The sequence below is a fragment of the Natrix helvetica genome (genome assembly GCF_964273705.1).
Source record: "Natrix helvetica genome assembly, chromosome: 1".
NCBI classification, from domain to species: domain Eukaryota; kingdom Metazoa; phylum Chordata; class Lepidosauria; order Squamata; family Natricidae; genus Natrix; species Natrix helvetica.
Window position 1 is genome coordinate 343,511,740 of NC_138548.1, and position 24,166 is coordinate 343,535,905.

At 42.4% G+C, this 24,166-nt stretch overlaps 1 protein-coding gene across 3 annotated transcripts; it reads right to left on the reverse strand.

The window, feature by feature from the left end:
- Window positions 1-4,578: 4,578 nt before the first annotated feature.
- LOC309383310 (cholinesterase-like) lies at window positions 4,579-23,130 on the reverse strand. Of its 3 annotated transcripts, none has more exons than XM_081935734.1 (5): window positions 23,040-23,130; window positions 12,845-14,369; window positions 11,437-11,591; window positions 10,709-10,757; window positions 4,579-5,115 (listed from the first exon to the last, which is right to left on the reverse strand). In XM_081935734.1, exons 1-4 carry the CDS (start codon window positions 23,050-23,052, stop codon window positions 10,723-10,725), a joined length of 1,728 nt encoding a protein of 575 aa, XP_081791860.1. In that variant the 5' UTR covers window positions 23,053-23,130; the 3' UTR covers window positions 4,579-5,115; window positions 10,709-10,722. The 3 variants fall into 3 exon arrangements, with proteins under 3 accessions (XP_081791860.1, XP_081791862.1, XP_081791861.1); XM_081935736.1 differs by lacking the exon at window positions 23,040-23,130 and adding an exon at window positions 19,041-19,127; XM_081935735.1 differs by lacking the exon at window positions 4,579-5,115 and adding an exon at window positions 7,137-8,563.
- Window positions 23,131-24,166: the final 1,036 nt, after the last annotated feature.

A 24,166-nucleotide genomic window follows, 5' to 3' on the forward strand; every position in this document is an offset into this window, starting at 1 on the left:
TACAGCTAGAAGGATTTAAATTATTTAAAAGAAATAGACCAAATAAAAGAGGAGGTGGAGTTGCACTATATATAAGAAATAACTACGTCTCTACAGAAATAGAGCACAACAATGATGAGAACTATCCTGAATGCATTTGGGTCAATATTAAAGGTTGTGGGGGAAATGACATTGCCTTAGGTCTATACTACAGGCCACCAACCAAGCAGAGGGAGTAGACGAACTTTTTGCTAATCAGATAACTAAGGTATGTAGGAAGCACACCACAATAGTAATGGGAGATTTTAACTACCCTGACATCAACTGGGAAACAAACTCTGCACCAAGTGGAAGATTCAACAGGTTCCTAACAAACCTAGCAGACAACTGTTTTCCAAAAAGTAGAGAAGAGAACAAGGGGATCAGCCATATTGGACTTAATTCTCACTAACAGAGAGGAAATGATAGAAGGTGTTGAAGCCATAGGAACCCTGGGGGCAAATGACCATGCAATATTGGAATTCAACATTATCCAAACACAAGTAGTAGAACAAAGTCAAACTAGAGTCTTGGACTTGAAGAAAGCTGATTTCAATAAACTTAGAGAGAGCTTGGGAAAAATTCCATGGATGAGAATCCTCAAGGGGAAAACAACTCAATAAGCTTGGGAAATTTTGAAAAATGAGATTACAAAAGCCCAGTCTAGCACAATACCAATGAAGAAAAAAAAAACAGCTCCCAAAAGAAACCAGCATTGCTGCATAAAGAAGGTAAGTATAAAAAGTGGAAGGAGGGGGACATAACTAAGGCAGAATATCAGCAAATAGCCCGAGCCTGTAAAGATGAAGTGAGGAAAGTTAAGGCTCACAATGAAGAAAGGCTTGCCACAAAAGTAAAAATTAACAAAAAAAAGCTTCTTCCAACATGTTAAAAACAAGAAAAAAGTTAAGGAAACAATTGGTCCATTGCTAGGAGAAAGTGGCAAGAAGGTGACAAGCAACAGGGAGAAAGCAGAACTATTTAACTCATGTTTTGCATCTGTCTTTACACAAAGGGATAAAACAGTCCAACCTATCAAAAGCAGCACCACAAAAATCAGATTAGGAACACAAATTGAAATAGGAAAGAAAATGGTAAGTGAGCACCTGTCTACCCTAGACGAGTTCAAATCACCAGGACCGGATGGATTACACCCCAGGGTTCTGAAGGAACTAGCAGACGAGATCTCAGAACCACTGAATTATATCTTTCAGAGATCCTGGAACACCGGGGAACTACCAGAGGACTGGAAAAGAGCTGATGTGGTTCCCATCTTCAAAAAAGGGAAAAAATTAGATCCAGGAAACTACAGACCTATCAGCCTGACCTCAATACCAGGAAAGATTCTGGAAAAAATAATCAAGCAATGAATTTGCGAACACCTAGAAGCAAACAAAGTAATAGCCAAAAGCCAACATGGATTTGTCAAAAACAGATTATGCCAGACTAATCTTATTGCATTCTTTGATAATGTGACAAAACTAGTGGACCAGAGGAATGCCATCGATATAGTTTACTTGGACTTCAGTAAGGCTTTTGATAAGGTAGACCATAACCTACTACTAGATAAAGTAGAAGAATGTGGGTTAGACAGCATCACCACCAGATGGATTCGTAACTGTCTGACCAACCGCACTCAACGGGTAGTGTTGGGAACTGTTATTTTTCTTCTTCATTGGTATTGTGCTAGACTGGGCTTTTGTAATCTCATTTTTCAAAATTTCCCAAGCTTCTTGAGTTGTTTTCTCCTTGAGGATTCTCATCCAAGGAATTTTTCCCAAGCTCTCTCTAAGTTTATTGAAATTAGCTTTCTTCAAGTCCAAGACTCTAGTTTGACTTTGTTCTACTACTTGTGTTTGGATAATGTTGAATTCCAATATTGCATGGTCACTTGCCCCGAGGGTTCCTATGGCTTCAACACCTTCTATCATTTCCTCTCTGTTAGTGAGAATTAAGTCCAATATGGCTGATCCCCTTGTTCCCTTCTCTACTTTTTGGAAAACAAAGTTGTCTGCTAGGTTTGTTAGGAACCTTTTGGATCTTCCACTTGGTGCAGAGTTTGTTTCCCAGTTGATGTCAGGGTAGTTAAAATCTCCCATTGCTATTGTGGTGTGCTTCCTACATACCTTAGTTATCTGACTAGCAAAAAGTTCATCTACTTCCTCTGCTTGGTTGGGTGGCCTGTAGTATAGACCTATGGCAATGTCATTTCCCCCACAACCTTTAATATTGACCCAAATGCATTCAAGATTGTTCTCATCATTGTTGTGCTCTATTTCTGTAGAGACGTAGTTATTTCTTATATATAGTGCAACTCCACCTCCTCTTTTATTTGGTCTATTTCTTTTAAATAATTTAAATCCTTCTAGCTGTATGTTCCATTTGTCGGTTTCATCCCACCAAGTTTCTGTAATGGCAATAATATCGTGTCTGCCCTCTTTTACTTGAATTTCTAATTCGCCCTGTTTATTCCTCATACTCTGTGCATTGGTATATAGACATTTGAGTCCATTTTGATTGACCTTGTGTTTACTGTCTACATAACCTGTGTTATGCCTGACTGCCCCTATTTTCTTGCCACTTGTGTGATTCATGCACATGGTATGGCAATCACTATTAAATGCTTGGTTTTGCTTGACAGCAGGAGTGATAATCTTACCAACACACACATCTATGTTACATGCACTTATAACCCTATGGATTTTAGTTTGCTGGGGACAGAAATGTTTTGTATCTATTAATTCTCTGTCCCCGCTCTTCAGTTTAAATGTCCTCAATGGAACTGCATCTACATGGAGGGAAGTATGCAGTGGAGTACCCCAAGGCTCTGTTTTAGGCCCAGTACTCTTCAACATCTTCATCAATGATTTGGATGAGGGAATAAATGGGGAACTCATCAAATTTGCAGATGACACTAAGCTGGCAGGAATAGCCAACACTTCAGAATATAGGCTTAAGATACAGAAGGATCTTGACAAACTTGAACATTGGGCACTATCTAATAAAATGAAATTCAATGGTGAAAAGAGTAAGGTTCTACATTTAGGCAACAAAAATGGAATGCACAGGTACAGTATAAGTGGTACCTTGCTCAGTAGTAGTAACTGTGAAAGGGATCTTGGAGTCCTAGTGGACAACCATTTAAATATGAGCCAGCAGTGTGCAGCAGCTGCCAAAAAAGCCAACACAGTCCTATGCTGCATCAACAAAGGGATAGAATCAAGATCACGTGAAGTGTTAATACCACTTTATAATGCCTTGGTAAGGCCACACTTGGAATACTGCATTCAGTTCTGGTCGCCACGATGTAAAAAAGATGTGGAGACTCTAGAAAGAGTGCAGAGAAGAGCAACAAAGATGATTAGGGGACTGGAGACTAAAACATATGAAGAACGGTTGCAGGAACTGGGTATGTTTAGCTTAAGAGAAAGAAGGACTAGGGGAGACATGATAGCATTGTTCCAATATCTCAGGGGTTGCCACAAAGAAGAGGGAGTCAAACTATTCTCCAAGGCACCTGAGGTTAGAACAAGAAGCAATGGGTGGAAACTAATCAAGGAGAGAAGCAACTTAGAACTGAGGAGAAATTTCCTGACAGTTAGAACAATTAATCAGTGGAACAGCTTGCCTCCAGAAGTTGTGAATGCCCCAACACTGGAAGTCTTTAAGAAAATGTTGGATAGCTATTTGTCTGAAATGGTATAGGGTTTCCTGCCTAGGCAGGGGGTTGGACTAGAAGACCTCCAAGGTCCCTTCCAACTCTACTATTGTATTATTATTGTATATTAAAATAATTTTGATTGCAATAATTAAAATATCAAACCTGCCAATTTATTAGATTTAAGGAGCTCAGCCCTATGAAAAAAGATATGTGTGTCAGACCTGGAAGCCATCTTTACCTTTTAGCCTTCAGGCCTGCCACAAAGTCTACTGTGGGAAAATGGGAGGGGGGGAATTGTATGGAGTGTGGCTGATATGTAGTCAAAATAACATTCTTTCCAGAGAGTGAAGGCCACTTTGCACTGCAGCTACCATGAGGTGACTGGGAGACATCTCCAGTTGGGATGGTGCCTGATTGGACCATGTGATGGACATGTGGGTGCTGGGCAGGGACTTGAACTTTCTTTTGGACGGGGTTAATGCGGAAACTCTCAGATTCGGGTTTCCCCAAATGTGCCAATATGACATCTCTCATAAAGAGTAACTTTGAGGAAATCCAAGCCTCGGTGTTTTCTTTTGTTGGGGCTGTTACTTGGAACCCTGATAATGTGAGTCATTAGGTTATAGCAACATTTGGCACAATTCCTGTTTCCTTTATTTGATTTTCCATATTGCATCAAGTTCTTATGTTGTTGTGAAAATAAAAGGATCTTTAGCCTAAGAATTCAGACAGTATTTATTAAGAGGTTCTTTTTGAAGAAGCGGGATTAATTAAAAGCCTGTCTCAAATCAAGAGATAACAAATTACTCCTAGCAATTTATTATTTTAACAGCAAAAGTAATGTGGGTGTTAGTTGTTTCCTTATTTGTCTTCCGCGTTCCCACCAGTCAGTCCCTGAAAGGACAATGGATGTTTCTGGAAGGTTCTCTGGTGCAGCTTGTCATCATTTCCCCAGGCTGTCAGACATGCCTCTTTCAAAATCCAAGAAATGAAACACTCAACTCCATTGTTTTAGAGAAAAGGTACTTTTACTGGATATGAACTGATAGTAAAGCAAGATCTGAAAGTAAAGCAAGATCTGAGACTAAAAAGCGGGAAATTGTACATATCAAAAGTTTACCCAAATCCCTCCCCCCAACAACCCCAAGCTGAATGTCCAATCTCCAAACCCCAAAGGTGTCATGTTGGGGGCATCTACAGGTGGCTTCATCCATCTGGTGTGCAGAGACGGTTGACTTTGATCAGACCTAAACAAGTCCATTCAGCATGCACAGAAGACAATGAGAACAAAACTCCCTCTTCACCCCGAGACATCTCCTCCAGCACTATTCCCCTCCCAAATACCGAAATCCCCTCCCCCTGTTACAATGGCAGCCGATAGCAAGCAAGCAATATAGAGGCTGACATTCAGCCCTCTTGCAGAAAAGGTGTTAGTCCTGGAGGGAAACAAAAAAAACATAGAAACACAGAAACAGCAAGAACATTAGTACAATATATCAAGGTTTATCAGGGTATTTAGAATCCAACAACTGCAAACGTTTTGGGGCCCTGACATCTTGCTTGTTAACTCACTCAGAGTGGGAGGGAGGGAAATGTTTCCAAGCAACTAAATACTGTATTTTCCCCCTATGTTTTCGCGAACCAAGGATCTCTTTGACTTTGAAATGCTGTTCTCCCTCAATAAGGAGGAGGACAGGAGGAGGGGTGTGGGACAGTTGAAGCAAAGAGGTATGTTCCAGTTTCAGTAAACTAACATGAAATACAGGATGGATTCTCCTAAGGGTTTTGGGTAATTCCAACTGCACCGTAACAGGGTTCACAATCCTCACAATGGGAAAGGCCCCACATATTTTGGTCCAAGTGTTCTTCGACTTTTAGGTAGTCTGAAGATACTTAGTGGACAAGAAAACCGAGTCTCCAACCTGGTATCCTTTAGGCTTAACTCTCTTCTTATCAACTTTTTAAAAATGTGCTTGGTGAGCTTCATCTAATGCTTTTCGAGTCACGGGCCAGATGGCCTGTAGTTGTTTGATCCCCTTGGATAGGGCCGGGTTTTGTGGTTTTCCTGGTGAAATTCACACTTAGAATATTTGGCAGAAAATTCAGCAGCCCTGAGTTTCTTCAGGACTGAGCACATAAGTCTCACATGTTCCTCTAAGGTTTCTGTGTAGATGAGGATGCCATTGAGATAAACTAACACCCCATATACAGATGTTCATGCAGCATCTCATTTATCAACTGCATAAAAATTGCCGGCGCCCCCTGCAGTCAGAATGGGAGCACTCTAAACTGGAAGCAAACAGAGGGCAATTGAAGGCGGTCTTCCACTCATCTCCTGCTTTTATTTGAACTTTGTAGTAAGCTTCCCTTAAGTCCAGTTTAGTGAAGATTTTCCCCTTGGCCAGATGAGCTAACATGTCCTTCATGAGTGGTAAGGGGTATACATTTTCCATGCAAATGGCATTCAGGTTTTTATAATTGATACATAAGCGAAGAGAGCCATCTCCCCCCCCCTCCAAATAACACTGGGTGGCTACCCATCGCCTAGCTGGTTGAATTAACCCCCTTTTAAACTTTTTATCAGTGAAGATTCATAACTCTTCCAGTTCGTGTGTGGTCATCAAGTAAATCTGTGGCTTGGGGAGTTTCACCCCAGGGAGGATTTCTATGCTGCAATCTGTAGGGCGATGGAGTGGAAGCTCATCGGAAGCCCTTTCGCCGAATAGCTCCCTGAGGTCGCAATATTCCTTAGGAATTTTCTCCTCCCCCTCAATGCTCTTGTGTACGGCCATTGATAGTTCATTCATGGCTTTGGCTATGCAGGAGGTTTTCCCTACAACCCTTCCTGACTGCCGTAGCAGTCCCTTCCTCCAATTCAGTTGAGGGTTCCACTTCCGTAGCCAGGATAATCCAAGTATGAGGGGCCGTTCCATCCCAGGGGCGACGATGAAACTCATGGTGGTCACTCATCCACATCTCCACTGGTTCAATTACAAAATGGGCTGGCCCCCACCCCAGCTACTGATCCATCCAGCTGGCAAAAAGTAATGGGCACTTTCATTGTTCTCAGTCTTAGCCCCATTTTCTCCACCACCACTGGGCTGGTCCAACCAGAGACTAAAAGGGCCAGCATCTTCCCTTGGGTGCCAGTTGAGGGCACTCTTAATTCTACTAGGATGGTCATGGGCCCACATGTGGACTTATCAGGGCATCAGTGTCAGAGTCGGTTTCACTTTCCCCTGGGCTGGCTGGAATTCCCAACTTTTCCAGACCTGGACGAGCGAACTCAATGACTTCCACACCTTTCAGGACTGTTTCATGATGTTTTGCTGGCTGTTTCTCAGACTTCTTTTCTTCAGCCGAGGTCGGTTTTAGAAAAAAGTTTTAGAATTTTTTTTAAGAAAAGGCTTAGAAAAACAATTAGCAGCCCAGTGCCCCTCCTTCCTGCATCTGAAACATGTGGTCGACATGGGCTTGGTTGCTGCCCCCCCCTTTTATAGCTTTTGGGGCCTCTTTCGAAGCTGAGAAGAGGGATTTGCTCCAGCTGCTTCCCCCATGGTGTCAGTTTCTGGCCAGATCAATTTCCACATCTGCAGCCATCACATACCAGTGCTGAAGGTCGTGGGGGGCGGGAGACACTTGGGTAACATAGAGCTGGTAGACCAACGCCATCTTTGTAGCTCTCCACTAAAGCTTCCTGAGACCATCTCCACATGTGGCCAGCCAACTCGTGAAATTCCTGTGTGTATTCTGCCACCGATTTTCGCCCCTGGGTTAAGGATTTCATTCTGGACCTTGCCTTTTGCTCAGCTAGGGGGTCTTCAAAGTATGCCCTTAGGGCTGTCATAAAGCCATCGTAATTTCTCCCTTGTGGAGAATCATTGTTGTGAAGGGTCACCATCCACTCAGCTGCTGCACCCTCCAACGCCATGGTAACACACCTCACTTTTGCAGCTTCTGATGCAAAATCCTCCCCATACTCTTGCATGTAGTTCCAGACTTGAGATAAGAAAAATCCCAGTGCTTTGGGATCCCCTCTATAACATTCCTAATGGAGGAATCTTTGGAAATCGGTCCCTTTGCGGGGCTACCCTGGGGGTGCCTGGACCGCCACCGCAGCTGGAGCTCTGGCCGCCTGCACGGGTCCTGGTTGAGCTCCCAGGGCTGTTTCTGGGTTAGCCGGGGCTTCGGCTCCCCCCTCTGCCTGCTCAGCTCCTCCACATGCCAGTAAGGTATACTTTTCACGCTCTCTCTGACTCTCAAAGGCTTCGTGCAGGAGGTGTAAAGCTTGGGTCAACAGAAGGTCCTCTTTGTCGGCTTCCTGCCAAACAGCCCCTCTGCACCAGTGCCAGGTGGCTGTAACTCCCAGGGAAAGTCTCCTCTGGAACATCCATCTATCCCACTCCCAGTGATCATCAGGGTTGGACCGGCTTCTCCTCGAGTTTCAGTTCAGCCATTCACTCCGTTTCTTCCCAGCCAGAGCGAGCCATGGGAGGAGTGGATCCAGCAGTGGCCAGGTCCTCCTGGTAATTGCCTTCGTTAGACATTATTGTTACAGCCCCCTCGGTAGTGTTAACTCCGGGATGGCTGATAAAGAGATCTTGCTTAATGTCAGACGTGCCTCTTTCAAAATCCAAGAAAGGAAACCCCCATTGTTTTAGAGAAAATGTACTTTTACTGAATATGAACTGATAGCAATGAAAGTAAAGCAAGATCTGAGACTAAAAAGCAGGAAATTGTACATATCAAAAGTTTACCCAAATTCCTCCCCCCAACAACCCCAAGCTGAATGTCCAATCTCCAGCCCCCAAGGGTGTCACGTGGGGTGTATCTACAGGTGGCCTCATCTATCTGGTATGCAGAGATGGTTGACCTTGACCAGACCTAAAGAAGTTCATTCAGCACGCACAGAAGATGGTGAGAACAAAACTCCCTCTTCACCCCGAGACATCTCCTCCAGCACGATTCCCCTCCCAAATACCAAAAACCCCTCTTCTCTGTTACTATGGCAGCCGATAGCAAGCAAGTGAGCTGACACAGGCTTTAAAGAGAAGTCTTGATTGGTTCCTGAGAGAAATAAACACACAACCAGTCTTCTGAAGCTAACAAAACTATAGCTAGGTTTTCACATGGTGCCTTTGACATATGGATGCCATTTTCCATATGACATCCATATGTCAACCTAAGTGGCAGCCCTTCATAATAGGCAGTTCAAGACATAGGCAAAGCAAAGATTCCAGGATGATCTTCTCTGTAGTAAGATAGAATAAGAGAATTTTATTTATTTTTGTTTATTATATGTATCTCGCCTTTATTATTTTTACAAATAACCCAAGGTGGAGAACATACCTCGCACTCCTTCCTCCTCCTCCTCCTATTTTCCCCACAACAACAACCCTTTGAGGTGGGTTGGGCTGAGAGAAAGTGTGACTAGTCTAAAATCAGCCTATTTATTATAAGAGGAACACAGAGCACTTTAGATGGATTTTTGAGATTAAGTCACCAGGCTAAAAGTTATCAGACTGTGAATTGTAATCCTACCTTTTTGCCTTTCATGGCTAAGGTAGGATTAGAATATATAGTCTCTTGATGTCTAGCCTGGTGCCTTAAACTTAACCTTAAAAGTATATCTGAAGTGCTCTGTAATCCCCTTATACTAAACACGGAGGAGTTTGTGGAATCAAAATGTAGGACTCAAAGCACGTAATCAAGGCTCGATGTAGCATTTACTGTTAACAAGGTTCACTGGAGAAATTCCCTCGAGGAAATAGTGGGAGGAACTCCTGCAGAGAAAAGGATGCTGTCAGGCTTGTCTCAGCTTGGATGTTTAGGAAAGAAAGACCCTTGAATCCATTTGTAGCAAAACTTTTACTAAAGTCAAGTGGTTACAACGCAATAAAAACAGGGTCTGAGTATTCCCGCACAAAGCCTGCCTTTTCCTTTTCTCCAGGGCCCTCCCATCTTGACCAGTTTTAAGACTCCAATAATATTAGGAGTTTTGGTAACAGCTTTAAGGTTTGGTGCCTCTGGTGGAATTTCGCATTCCGCTTATGTTGTTGGATTAGCCAGATTGACATCTGTGGTTTCTGTCATCCTGTCATCCCCCGTCCCTACGTCCCCGTTTCCCCACTCCCCGCATTTTATGGCGGAATGCCAGCGAAGTAGGCTGGAGCCATTATGATGGCAGAACCGTCAGATTCACTCATATTTATACATTTCAAAACGGAGAGGGATTTGTATGCATGGATACACATTGGTAATTAATAACCTAACTGATCTCAAGTGACTTTCTGCCCTTCTGTCATCTAGAGAGGACAATGGTCTTCGTTAGAAGAAATATTTGCCTCTTGAGATTCAGGGGTGCCTATGGGAATGTTCTGATAGCATTTATCAGTGGGCTACAAGGACACACTCCTAATGTCTCCATTTGTCTATTAAATAGTCCCATTCATCTGAAAACTGATTTCCCCCCACAGGCTGAATTTCATTCTCATGCTTTCTCTTTTTCAGCACTGTGTAATCTTCTCTGCAAGTTACGCTCCGTGGCTCATTCCTTCCTTCCCCTATGCCCAAGATCTGTATTTGTTTACGCTGAGATGTAGAGGTTTCTCCATGTTCTTCTTCTACAAAGGCCATTGGCATCAGCTTGGAGAGCTTCCATTTCACACAGCAAAGCTAAGCCACAAAAGTGCTAGAGGGGAAACTCGGGTCACGAATGCTTCTGACCACGGCTAAATCAGGTGCCAACCAAAAAATCTGCTACATGTTCACGAATACATCCTCGGGTTGTGATCAATCACAGCTGCAGCAATTTTCCCTGCCACAGTGATTTCTCCTGCCACACCATTTTTTGGGCGCTCGCATGCTCAGTCAGTTTTGCTTCCAGTCACGTGACCCGAATTTCCACTGTACTTTAAAATGGTTTGGAATGCCGATGTGAAATTACTATTTAGAAAGAAGTTTAGCTCCCTTCTGAAATCATCCAACTTTATCCCAATTGCGGGCCATTACTACAACCAAGGTTCCTACCTCCTGTCTTCTTCCTAGTCCGATGAAACAGAATCACCTTTGGACTTGTCTGCAGAACAAAGAAAAATGAAATATCAAGATAAGGTGCACATCTTATCACTAGAGAATCTGAATCTAGAAGTAGGATTCTGAGGATTCCATGATTTATGGCATAATATACTATGTTTATTAAATATATATATCAAAACATTATTGTTCGTTACATGGTCAGCCAGATGTTTAGACTGGATTTGACATTTTTTGTCCACGTACTTTGTCCTTCCCCAAAAGCTGGGATGGGCAGATTTTTTTTTGCTGGTATTAAAGTTACCATTGCAGGGTGTAAGCTATTCCAAATAAAGTTGCCTTTTTCAATTGACTGACAGGGATTTTGTCAATGACGATGATGGTCAAGTGATGATCCAGATGTTTTGGGATTTGTTGTTGTTGTTGTTGTTGTTGTTGTTGTTGTTATCTTTATGTGAGCAAATAAGGCTTACTAAAGACCTAACTCTTGGGATGTCATGAATATGCTTGCTCTACAAAATGTATCACTAGCATTACAAAATTGCCCAGTGTAAAATCAAATGAGTATGTTTCAGCAAAGAGTGGCAATAAAATCAATTTTTAGAAATTGCTCTATGAGTGAGATGGGTGATCTCTATATCTGATATATAAATGATTTTTAAAAACATATTTTCCATCAACCATTACTCCCTTCCAAAGGCAGAACGAATAGTTGAACTTACGTGTCTCTTCAGCCTTTGGAAAAAGGCTCTTTAAAAAATCACAGCGGTGTTTCACCCTTTTCTGGAATGGCTCAGTATTAAGAAGGAAGAAATTCTGCTTTGTGGGATTATAGAGTGGCCACTTATCCTTGCTGGCCGCTAACCCAGTGGGATTCCTAAGGAGGAAGAAAAGGACATTGATGGAAACGAATCAAAGGGAGAACCAAACTAGAAATAAGGAGAAATTTCCTGACAATGAGAACAGTTGATCAGTGGAACAGAAGTTGCCTTCAGAAGCTATGAGTGCTTCATCACTGGAGGTTTTGAAGAAGAGATTGGACAGCCACTTGTCCAGAATGGAAATGGGCTCGTTCTAGTTGCCTGCGTGGCAACTGCTTGAGCAGGAGATTGGGCTAGAAGAGCTCCAAGGTCCTTTCTAACTCTGTTATTCTGATGTAGCTCTTTTCCAAAGAGACTGGTTTTGACTTGAGAAACCACATCCAAGGGGAATTTCCAAAGGGGACTTTGAGGGAGGGGTGGAGTTTGGCTTGGTGAAATCTCTTGTGTCTCCTCCTTGCTGATCCAAACCCAGGTCAGCTCCTCGTAGACTCTTGGATCTGCCAGTCCCAATCCTGACACCCTGGGCACCCTCCATCTTGTGAGTTTCCCCTTCACTACTTACTCCCTTGCAAGCCTTTGCTCGTTCTCTTAATGCTAGAGTAACACTCTGTTTCTTATCTCCCTTTTGCCTTCTTTATTCCGCTTGGAGAAATAATGTATCCTGGAATATGTGTGATACCACTGAACTCATAAAAGAACAATTATCTATAAAAGACATTATTAAGAATCCTTAAAAAATTAAGGGCTGTTTCCAGTACAGGCAGTCCTTGACTTACAACTATTCATTTAACGTTCCTTCAAGGTTACAATGGCACTGAAAAAAGTGACTTACAACTGGTCCTTGCATTCACAATGATTCCAGCATCATCACAGTCACATGATCAAAATTTGGCTGCTTGACAACTGGCATGTATACACAATGGCTGCAATGTCCCAGGGTCACATGATTACCATTTGCAACCTTTTCAGCTGATTTTCAACAAGCAAAGTTAGTGGAGGAAGCTGGATTCACATAATCATGTATTGTACTTAACAATTCAGTGATTTGCTTAATAACTGCAGTAAGAAAGGTTTTTAAATTGGGCATGATTCACTTAACAACTGTCTTGCTTAGCAACAAAAATTCTAGTCCCAACTGTGGTTGTAAATCATGAACTGCTTGTAATAACACAACCTGTAAACATATGGAAAGGAAAAGCGTGCATTACTTTATGGCTGCATTACTTTAGATATAAAGTGCATTTGTTGAATGGAAAGGCTTCCTTTGGATTTAAAATACAAATTTACAAAAATAAAGTGAACCAATTACCCAGTTCTGGCAAATTCTGCCCAGTAATGCATCATCTTACGGCTCAGTCTGGCTTCAGCCTCTGTGCAGGTTTGATTGGCAGACAGCACTGATTCAAGAGTTCCGAAAACGTAAGGAATCTCAGCACTGTGTGATGCCCCAATCCATTCAGGCCAAACTGACCATGAAGGGCGATGTGCAAATAAATAGGCATATACAGGACTCCCCGTTTTCCTGATATTTCCTGCAGCTTCCCTCAATGGGCATGCAATGATCCGATCTGTATAGAAGTGGGACAGAGCGGATCGGAACTGTGCTGGGCCGTGTTGTCCTTCACTGTACCTCAGTGCAATAGCCTGGACAACATCTTCAGTTGCATTTGGCACCAACAGCTGTATCCCTTTCAGAAGCTGCTCCTGATTGATGAGACTGTGGGTGATGTTAGGGAAAACAAAGTGGACAAATGGGGCCATTTCATCAGAGGTCTCACCTATGAGGAGAGGTTTCACCCAAAAGTGCCCCTCCTTCATGAGCTTTTCTGGATCACCAAGCAAAAAATCCCCATCTGTGGTTGGCCTGAAGGGAATATTCAGAAGGATGCCACCTTTTAAGAACAGAGCTATTTCATGTTGAGTAAATTCAGAAACATTTTTTGTTTGCAGACAATGCATTATGCTGGTATTATTGTCCTCAGAGCAACCTAGCAGATGGACAAATTCCAGAGATTTTTGTTTGGATTCTTCAGGAGACCTCCACGCATAGAAGCCATTGGCTGTTCCACTCTGGATCACCGCTTGGGCAAAAAGGTCCTGGCTTTTCGGCGCGAGAAGATGGAAATTCACAGAAACTGCTCCAGCACTCTGGCCAAAAATGGTCACCCGAGAAGGATCTCCCCCAAAGGCAGCTGCATTCTCTTTTATCCACTTCAGGGCCAGCTGTTGGTCCCATAAGCCTAGGTTCCCTGGAGCAGCTGGTGGTAAGTAAAGAAAGCCCAGGGCTCCCAAGCGATAATTGATGGTGACCACAATGACATTCTCAGTGGCAGCCAAGGATGCCCCATTGTACACATCAACAGAGGATGTACCCATTAAATAACTCCCTCCGTGTATCCAGACCAGAACAGGGACTGGTGAAGAAGGTTGTGGATGTGGCACCCAGATGTTGAGGGAAAGGCAATCTTCTGACAGTGGCATTTTAGGAGCCCATATATCTGCTTCAGGGACATCCCGGAAAATAAATTGAGGACAGGAATTGCCAAAACTGGTGGCTTCCAATGTTTGACTCCACGGCTGATGTGGAAGAGGTTTCTGGAGACGCAACTTCCCCAGGGGAGGCTCAGCATAAGGAATGCCTAGATAGGCTGTCACAGATCTAGGGCTAGCCTGGAACTGCTTTCCCTTAATAGGACCACTGCTGGTTATGACCACTGTGTGTCCCTTAGATGCACAACTGGAGGCAAATGGAAAGGGAAGGAGGAGGAGGAGGCAGCAGAAGACTGTTGGGCATAGAAGATTAGACATTGCCACAGTAGGACGAGTCGGTGGACCTGGAAAAATTTACAACCAATATGAGATTATTCCAATACTGTATAAACACACCTTTTGCCAATTCATGATTACTTTATTGTGATGGTGGGGCTCCCTTTTTTTGCTGAGGACACAAACGGTGAGCAGGGAATGACTTAGTCAACCTTGCCCTTCTCCATGATGTATCTCAAACATTCTAGAAGAACCGCTTAGAACTCTTGATTACTGATCCCCTTGCTCAGCAAATGGACAGTTTTACACAGAATTGCTAGTAGATTTTCTCTAGGGTTCCCAATACAGTGTTGCTATATATTATCTGTTTACTAACTTTCTAACTTATTCAAGAATCCTATTCTGGAACTTGGTGTACTAAGCCCTATCTTGTGGGCTAACTTTAAGATATAACTGAAATAAATAGCAATGTAAAATTACCCCAATTCAACATTTTTACTGCTCTAGAGGACAAAGCTGATGTCACAATGATACGATGTGTGATCATGGCGCTCCAAGATCGCCATCAATATCTCTGTCACTGGACGGTCCTTTGGGACTTAAACCATCCCGTAGTGATGGTGATAGAGAAGGGCACATCCTGCTGATCTCAGGGACATCGCAAAGTCCCTGATTGATCCAGGAGAAGCTCTTTTTTCCAGTGACAGAGAAGCAGCCATTGAAGCTGCTGAAGTTGGTACAGCTCCAGAACCAAAGGAAAGCAGGAAAGAAAGTGTGTCGAATTGGTGAGATAAATTTTATTATTAGAGAAGAGATTACCCCAAAAAAACCAAAAATTAAATTAAAATCGAAGACAGAAGAGAGTAAGCGGTGAGATTAAGCCAGAATTAAACTTAATGTGTTATCTTTTTTAAATTTTTTTCTTTTTACAGATGGAATCTCTACAAATGTTTCCTAGTTTTTAAATTGGATTGGTTAATTTTTCTTCTTCTATTTTTCATTCTTTTTTCATACTTATGGATTAAGGATTTCTTTTTTTTTTACAATGCTTGATCGGATTGTTTTTCTTTTAAGAACTTTTCTCCTTAAGTTTGGAATGTGATGTCCCGGTGTGTGGAAGCCGTACGGGTCTGGATGGATGACAACCGACTCAAGCTCAACCCCTCCAAGATGGAGTGGCTGTGGCTTCCGCCCCCCCGGTTCAACCAGGTAACTCCATCTCTGGCCATCGGGGGCGTACAACTTGCCCCGGTGGACCGGGCGCGCAATTTGGGCATCCTCCTGGATGCCCGGCTGTCCATGGATGACCATGTGACAGCCGTGGCAAGGGGGGCGTTCCACCAGGTCCGCCTGGTGCGCCAATTGCGCCCCCTATTGGACCGGGATGCCTTGCGCACAGTCACTCATGCGCTGGTGACGTCTCGCCTGGACTACTGTAACGCTCTCTACATGGGGCTTCCCTTGAAATGCACTCGGAGACTACAGTTGGTCCAGAACGCGGCCGCGCGGGTAATTATGGGGAGTACAAGGTACTCCCATGTAACACCTTTCCTGCGCGAGCTGCACTGGCTTCCTGTGGTCTACCCGGTGCGTTTCAAGGTCTTGATAATGATCTTTAAAGCGCTCCATGGCTCAGGACCTAGATACCTGCGGGATCGTATCCTGCCTCATACATCCCTGCGACCAATCCGCTCGCACAGAGAGGGACTCCTCCAGGTGCCGTCCACCAGACAATGTCGGGGGGCGGTGTCTAGGAGCAGAGCCTTCTCTGTAGCGGGCCCAGCCCTGTGGAATGACCTTCCCCCGGATATTAGGACTACCTCTGACCTCCGCGCCTTTTGGATAAAGCTCAAGACTCACCTATTCCAAATAGCTGGCCTGGCTCAACCATAGTTTGTTCACTCTGCTCCTGACGGGTTTTTTAATTTTAATTTTGGGGTTTTTAGATTTTACTGTGTTTTTTAATTGTTTTATTCATCTCCTCCCTCCTCCATGTACATGTATCTGTTTAGTGTGTGTGTATTGTCTATTTTATATTTTATGTGTTTTCTTGTACGCCGCCCCGAGTCCTTCGGGAGAGGGTGCGGCTAAGAAATAAATTTTATTATTTATTATTATTAATACAAAGAGGGATGTAAAAGCAGAGGAAAAAGAAGTAACACTGCCACTTAGAGGCTGGAGGTTTGGAAACATTGTTTTTTTTTCTTTTCTCTTTGAACATTTGACTTATATCTCAAGACTTCTGAGTTTGTTTATTGAAAGTGATAGTGGGAAGAGCACGGGTTGTTTATGCAGGTGCTCTTCTGGAGTACTATCAGTAGCTGGACTGGAGTGAAGAGAAAGACTTGACTTTCATGGATGTTATAGTGGCAGTGTTTATAAGTTGGAAGAATGGCACAACATGAAAAAGAAACATTAATATTGCAAATGATTATGCTAGAAATTCAAAAAATGCTAGTAACAACAGAAAATATTGAGAAGAGAATGCAGAATATAGAACACAGAATGGAAAAATAGATGGAAAAATTGAGGATACTTATCAAACAATGATGAAAGTTGAGGACAGAGTTCTAAAAATTGAAGAAAAAGATGAAGAAAGAGATAAGAAAATTGTTGATATTGACAGTAAATTGAGTGTGGTTGGAAATGGCAAGAGTGGAATATGGAAAGGGGAGATTGATCGATTGGAACTCTATCTCAGACCTCAAAATATAGAAGAAGAAAAAGGAGAAAATTTGATAGAAATAATGAGAGAAATTTTGGCAGAAGCATCGGTGATAACCAAAGGCAAGCTGATGGAAGGAACAGATGGAGAGTTTCAAGTTTTTACAAGATATGTAATGAGCAACAAGTTGCAAGCAACAACTTGCTAAGTCCATATAAGACTTACCAAGAAAGCAATCAGAACACTAATACTTCAAATGGCAAGAGATATAAGATTGCACTACTACTGGAGGGACACAGGATGATGTAATGAAAGGTCATAATAAAAATTAAGTTTAGTTAAATTTAGAGTATTACGTATAAAATGAAGTGATAATAGTTATAGTCAAATAAATGAAGAACTATGATAATAATGCATACATATATACACCATATTGATAATATGAAACTTTATACAAATTGTAAGGGAGGACTATGGAGAGGATGTCTAAAAGCCTTGTTATTAAATATAAGCAATTTTTATATAGAATATGTTATAAAGATGTAATATCATTGGATAATTTTAGGAGGATGGAATGAAATGCCATAATATAATTTACTTTAAATTTAGAATATTTTATATAAAAGGATGTAATAACAGTTATAGTCAAAGGAATGTTTAATAATCATAATAATTGTTTATATATATATTGGATTGATGACATGAGAATTTGTGTAAATTGCAAGCGGGGACTTTGTGAGGAAGCACAAAGCTTTGTAACCAATCGCCATATTGTATGTAACTGGAGGATGATTTTTATGTATTGTGTGTATCTACGTCTATTTTATGTTTGTTTAAAAATAAAAAATATATAAAAAAACATTTTTACTGCTCTGATCTTGTTTTAAATCCACCAACCATGCCAAGCCAGAAGAGTCACTGAAACCTAGGATTATGAAGATAAGCATGCCCTCTTCTGGGTACGTTGTGCAATAAAATTCCTTAGAAAAACCAGTTATGGTAAGAATGGCAAAAAGCAAAATTGTAAAGCATCAGAAAAAATGGAAAGAGCTAATCTATAAAAGGCTATAAATCAATGTTTCTCAATCTTAGCAACTTTAAGATGTGTGGACTTCAAGTCCCATAATTTTGGGAGTTAAAATCCACCAATCTTGAAGTCGCCAAGGTTGAGAAATAATGTTACAAAAAGTCAGGTACAACTAAAAAGATAAAGAGCACATTTTCAAATTCTCTGAATCCAGTAACTCTAATCACCATGGGATTTCCTGTTTTCTTTCACATAAAGGCTAGCCTCAGAAACATTTTTTAGAACAGCTACATTCCCCTAACTCAGAGGTGCCCAACCCCTGGGCTGTGGCCCATGCCTACACAGCACACACAGATTGTTCCCCTCTACACACACACACACACACACACACACACACACACACACACACACCTCGCAATCCACAACTGAAAAAGTTGAGGAACTCTGCCCTAACCTTAATATTTTCTCATCCACATATGTTTTTCTCAGCAGGCACTCTAGGCTGCCTAACAAGCATTTCTGTAGGCTTTCTGAAGAAGACCTAACAATTATTTGTCCTCGATGAGCAAGACAGATTCCAAAACTGAACAAGCCAGCAATATTACAGCAAAGCAAAGTAGAAATAATACCTCCCATGATGTATCCAGTACAATTGCACAGGTGCTTTAGGAAATGCAATTCTATCAGCATTTAGCTAGAAGAATATCCCATTTATTTTTAATGGGTCTTATTGCTAGATAAAGATGGTAGGAATTTGCAAGCACATATCTGAACCTAGAAGAAATGACAGCCCACTATGGGTTTTATCTTCACTGCTTTTCTTTTCAACTCTTGTTCTCTGTGTCTCAAACTCTAGCAGGCATTTCCTATTATGGCTGAATAAATTGTTGTCTTTTTATGTATGTTTAGCCTGGAATAAAATTAATTAGCCTGAATAGAATTAACCAGCCAGAAAAAAAAAGAAATTCTAGTTTCTTTCCTAAAAATCATCTTCTAATTCTCTGGGGAAAACGCACTGTTTTTCAAAAATTCTGCAGATTTACTCACTTGTCAGATTTAACGGGACTGCTTGTTATTCGAAAGAAGAAAGCAGCTTGAGAGATGACCAGGCTGTATCCTGCTCACACACACACAAAAAGATCATGAAAAGAGGAACTTTATATATTGCAGGAAGGTGCATTGACCAACCAGATTCTGTCCATAAAGAGGAAGGAAGCTGAAAGTATTGGCAAAAGGCTCCAATATCGAAGACATGGGAAAAACAGAGAAGTTCCTTCAAATGGGGTGAGAGAACTCCAGAGCAGTGACTATCTCTGGTGTGCAACCTGCAGCCTTGAAAAGAGCCATTACAACATCTGTCCAGATTTCAAAGCAACTAAAGAACCTGAAAGCAAATAACAGATACCCGATGTGACCCTAAATTACATGACTCTAAAAATGTAGGGCAGACAGCATCACCACCAGATAGATTTGCAATTGACTGGCCAGCTGCACTCAGCAAGTATCATGAATAATTGTGGGAGCTAGGTAAATCTAGTGGCTAGCCTATTAAAAAGAAGGATTAGAGGGGACATGATAGCTGTCTTCTAATACTTGAGGTGCTGTCACAAAGAAAAGGGGATTGACTCATTCTCTAGGGCACCAGAGGGTAAGAGAAGAAGTAAAAGGTGGAAGCTTTTTGAATAGAGTAGAGTAGAGTAGAATAAACAGAATTGGAAGGGATTTTGGAGATATTTTAATCCAACCCCCTGTGTCAGCCCTGATGCAATTTTGGGAGCATCTTCAGGGCTGCCACAATGAGGCTGGTCGGAGTTGTGGGAACGTGAGGGGGAAGATAGAGGTAGCCAGGGGAATATGTAGCTATGTAGCCAAAATAACATTCTTTCCTGTGAGAGCCAAGGAGGTCTTCACCAGGTGTTGGGAAGGCGTGAAGCCAGCTGGAGTGGAGACTGTGGTCTGATTGGACCATGTGATGGACGTATGACCTGGGGGCAAGAACTTTGGGTTTTGATTTGGGTGGGAAAAACCTCGGATCTGTCAGAGTTGAGTTTTCTCCAGATGGGCCAATATGACATTTTAAATAAATTCTTACTTTGAGGAACTTACAGGCCTCAGAGTTTTGATTGCAATGGGGTTGTTACTTGAAACCCTGACACTCTGCTCAGGCAGGAAACCTGACAAATGGTTGTCCAATCTCTTCTTAAAAACTTCCAGTGTTAGAGCATTCACGACTTCTGGAGGCAAATTGTTCCACCAATTATTTTTCTGTCAGGAAATTTCTCCTTAGTTCTAGGTTGCTTCCAGTGATGGGATTCAATTTTTTCTACTACCGGTTCTGTGGGCGTGGCTTGATGGGCGTGGCTAGGTGGTCATGTGACTGGGTGGTCATGTGGCTGGGTGGGCACGAAAATGCAAGTAGAAACACAGAAACCATCTTTGATGGGAAGGTAACAGCGTTCCGTGCACCTTCGGTGTTTAGTCATGCCGGCCACAAGACCACGGAGATGTCTTCGGACAACGCTGGCTCTTCACCTTTGAAATGGAGATGAACACCACCCCCTAGAGTTGGGAACGACTAGCACATATGTGCGAGGGAAATCTTTACCTTTACCTTTTGGTCAGTTGATGCTTATCAAAGAATGGCTTTTTAATTGTTTACTGGTAGACGTCAATTTACAACCACAACTGAGATGAGAATTACAGGTTTGAGTTGTTGCGGCCATTGACTGCTTTGCTCAACAACCGCATTCCTAAAAGGCTATGAAGATTCCCAGTCATCCAGGTCATGGTTGCCCCAAAGATGCCTTTTCAGGAGGCAACTGGACTTTCTCATTTTTTCTTCGAAGACATTTTCTTCTCATCCAACAAGCTTCTTCAGCTATCTTCCATTCCCCACCATCCACACCAAGCTGAAGAAGTTTATTGGATGAGAAGTGAAACGTCTTCCAAGAAAAAAAAAAACAGAAAATCCAGTTGCCTCCTGAAAAAGCACCTTTGTAATCTAGTGATCTAACTCTTGTTATCTTGTTTTTGTGTACAACTCAGTGCCTGATGCAGGGTATGTCATGGTCTGACAGGATTACATTGGGCAAATACCTGTGTTGCTAAGCACTCAGCCCCCCTGTTCCTTGCTGCACAGCCAATGCAGAGCTACCAGGAAGGCATTGGCCAGGGAGTACTAAGCTGATGTCTCTGAAGGTATTAAAGGAAGCCATACCTTTAAAGGAAGCCCAAGGAGTGTCCTTTCACTGCATGCTCTTTATCTGTATGTTGTGGAATGGTCTACCCAGCTCTTTGCTTTGATCAAAAATAAAAGCTGATATTTTTTCCAAGCCTCTTCTTGGGTCTCTCTCTCTGGCATTCTGGTGACTCAAGTACATTTTGGGACCTTACACTATAACATTTCAAACGAATGGTTGTCCAATCTCGTCTTAAAAACCTCCATTGCTGGAGCACTCACAACCTCTGGAGCAAGTCATTCCACTGATTAATTATTTTGGCTGTTAGGAAATCTCTTCCTTAGTTCTAAATGATTCTAGGTAGCATGAATCATAACTCTCTTTGACCATCACCTTTATAATTTCAAATGGTTACAGAGTAAGTGGTGGTTAAGGGAGAGGTCATATGTACCATCAAAGACTTTGTGACAAATCTAACTTACGAGTTTTTAGTATGCTCTTTTCTTATTGTTACAAATATTAGAAATGTATCAAGGCAAATTGACCATAACCCATCTCAATAATTTGAATTTGACCACTTGAATAAATGGCAACTGATTTTAAATGATAAAAGACTATGAAATCTTGAAATCTAATCATGGAATAATAGTACCATGTTTCCCCGAAAATACGACAGGGTCTTATTTTCTTTTTCTTACAAAATATGGCCTTGGGCTTATTATAGGGGAGGGCTTATTGTTTTGGGGTTGCCGGGCGGCTGCTCCCTTGCGAACTGGCTCCCGAAGAGCCGGGCACAGCCTCAGGGATGAAGCAGCCATGAGGTGACCAAGCTCACAAGCAACCGAGTCTCTGTGGACTCTCTGTCCACAGAGAGTTCTAGCAGACAGCCCACAACCATAGAGCACACTCCTAGAGTGGCTGCTGCTGGAAGACTCGGCAGCCGAGTTTTGGAGTTTGGAACCGGAGAAGATGTTATGCTCGGAGCGTGGCTGCTGCTGCTGCAGAGAGAGCTGGGCCCGGACATGTTGAGGCTAGGAGGCATGCCTGCTGCGGGTGGAACAGGTGCTTGTGCAACCCCCTTCTCCAGCCGGACAGAGCTCCATGCACTGACCTAGGGGATATCCCTAATGTGCCAAGCCGCGGGAGCTGGTGAGCGGGCAGAGTGCCATGTGGCTTGGTGCCTTAGGGATACCCCCTAGGTCAGTGAATGGCGCTCTGCCCGGCTGGAGAGGGGGTTTGCTGGGCAGTTGCTCATGAGCATGGTCATCTCATAGCTGCTTCGCCCCTGTGGCTGTGCCCAGCTCTTCGGGAGCCAGTTCACAAGGGAGCAGCCACCTGGCAACTCCCCCCTCCAGCCAGGCAGAATTCCACTCCCCAACCTAGCGGTATCCAGAAGGTGCCAAGCAATGTGAGCGCCTTTCTTCCGCCACCCGGCTCCTGCGGCTTGATGCCTTCAGGATACCGCTATGTCGGTGAGCGGTGCTCTGCCTGGCCAGGGGGGGGGTTGTCCAGGGGGTTTATTTTCAGGGGTGGGCTTATATTTTTGCCCACACAAAAAATGTGGCAAGGCTTTAGTTTCAGGACAGGTCGTATTTTCGGGGAAACACGGTAGTAATACATGTGATTTCACCCTGTGGTGAACAAAGAATAATATAGAATACTTTCACAAAACATCAGTATCTGCCTATCCCAGGTCCTTAGGAAGGACTTGATAAATGGACACAAATGCCAAATTCAGTCTGAACATCTGGCTAACTGTTGAATCAGTAATAAAAAATGTCTAATCCAGCCTAAACATTTGCCTATATATTAAATAATACATGTCATTGAAGCCATAATTCAGTTAGTGAAGCAAAAAGGTACTTACAGAAGACATTCATCTTGTTGGCTTGTAGACTGTCAATGGCATTGCTTGGAAGATTTACTGATGCTACGTAAGGTGCTCAAAACACTTTGATTCACAGGTCAAGAGGATGCATTGGAGAATGCTTTTATAACCTGACCCCGCCTACACTTTTATCCTCTCCTCCCATTGTAATTATACATAAACAAGGAACAAGGAAATAAACTCTTTTGGATTTACACCCACGAGGAACCCAAATGAAAGGAACATATCAGTTCAGAAATTTTAGATTCTAGTTATACATCTGGACCTACTTGTAAAATAAAAATAAGTTTCAGTTGATTTTCCTGTCATTTCACATCCAAATTCCTCTTGCAATAATCTAAATAGTTTTAAAAACTTGATTGAGCAAGCTGGCGAGCAATTCTGGGAGTGAAAAGTCCACACATTTTAAAGTTGCCAAAGTTGAAAAACACTGATCTATAGGAACCTTTCTCAACCTTTTTATCCTGGAGGAACCCTTATAATAAATTTCAAGTCTTAAGGAACCCCTACATAAAGATCACAAAAATATAAAAACATTGCAATACAGTTAACTTGTAACCTAGATAATACATGTTTTACAAGAGCGTAGCAACAGGCTAGAAGATATTGCCTCCAGAAGTTGTGAATGCCCCAAAACTGGAAGTCTTTAAGAAGATGTTGGATAGCCATTTGTCTGAAACAGTATAGGGTTTCCTGCCTAGGCAGGGGGTTGGACTAGAAGACCTCCAAGGTCCCTTCCAACTCTGCTATTGTACTGTAAAAAACAAGAGTGTCCAGTTGTCTCTTGAAAAAGCATCTTTGGGACTTCTCCAGTAACCTTTGACTCAGTATTATAAAGTAAAGAATGACAATTAAAGAATGCCAATGTATCAGATCAGAATCATTCTACTATTCCCCCGTGGGTATTTACTCATCACGAGAGCATTGCTAAAGATGCTAACTCATAGGATTGCCTGGAAATTTCCCATCAAAAAGTCATCTGGCCTACTGCTAAGTTTCATGAGACATCTTAATTGGTGAGTAAATTACCTTGTTTGACAATTAGCATATACTTTGCAGAGGCCTAATATAAGCATGTGCTTACAGGAAGTTAGTTAAAGGAAATA

Coding starts and splice junctions, on each gene's coding strand:
- LOC309383310 (XM_081935734.1), bottom strand. Junction 11,592..12,844: donor GCAGAATTTGCCAGAACTGG/GTAATTGGTTCA, acceptor CTTCCTCCTTAG/GAATCCCACTGGGTTAGCGG. Junction 10,758..11,436: donor TCCAAAGGCTGAAGAGACAC/GTAAGTTCAACT, acceptor TTTGTTCTGCAG/ACAAGTCCAAAGGTGATTCT.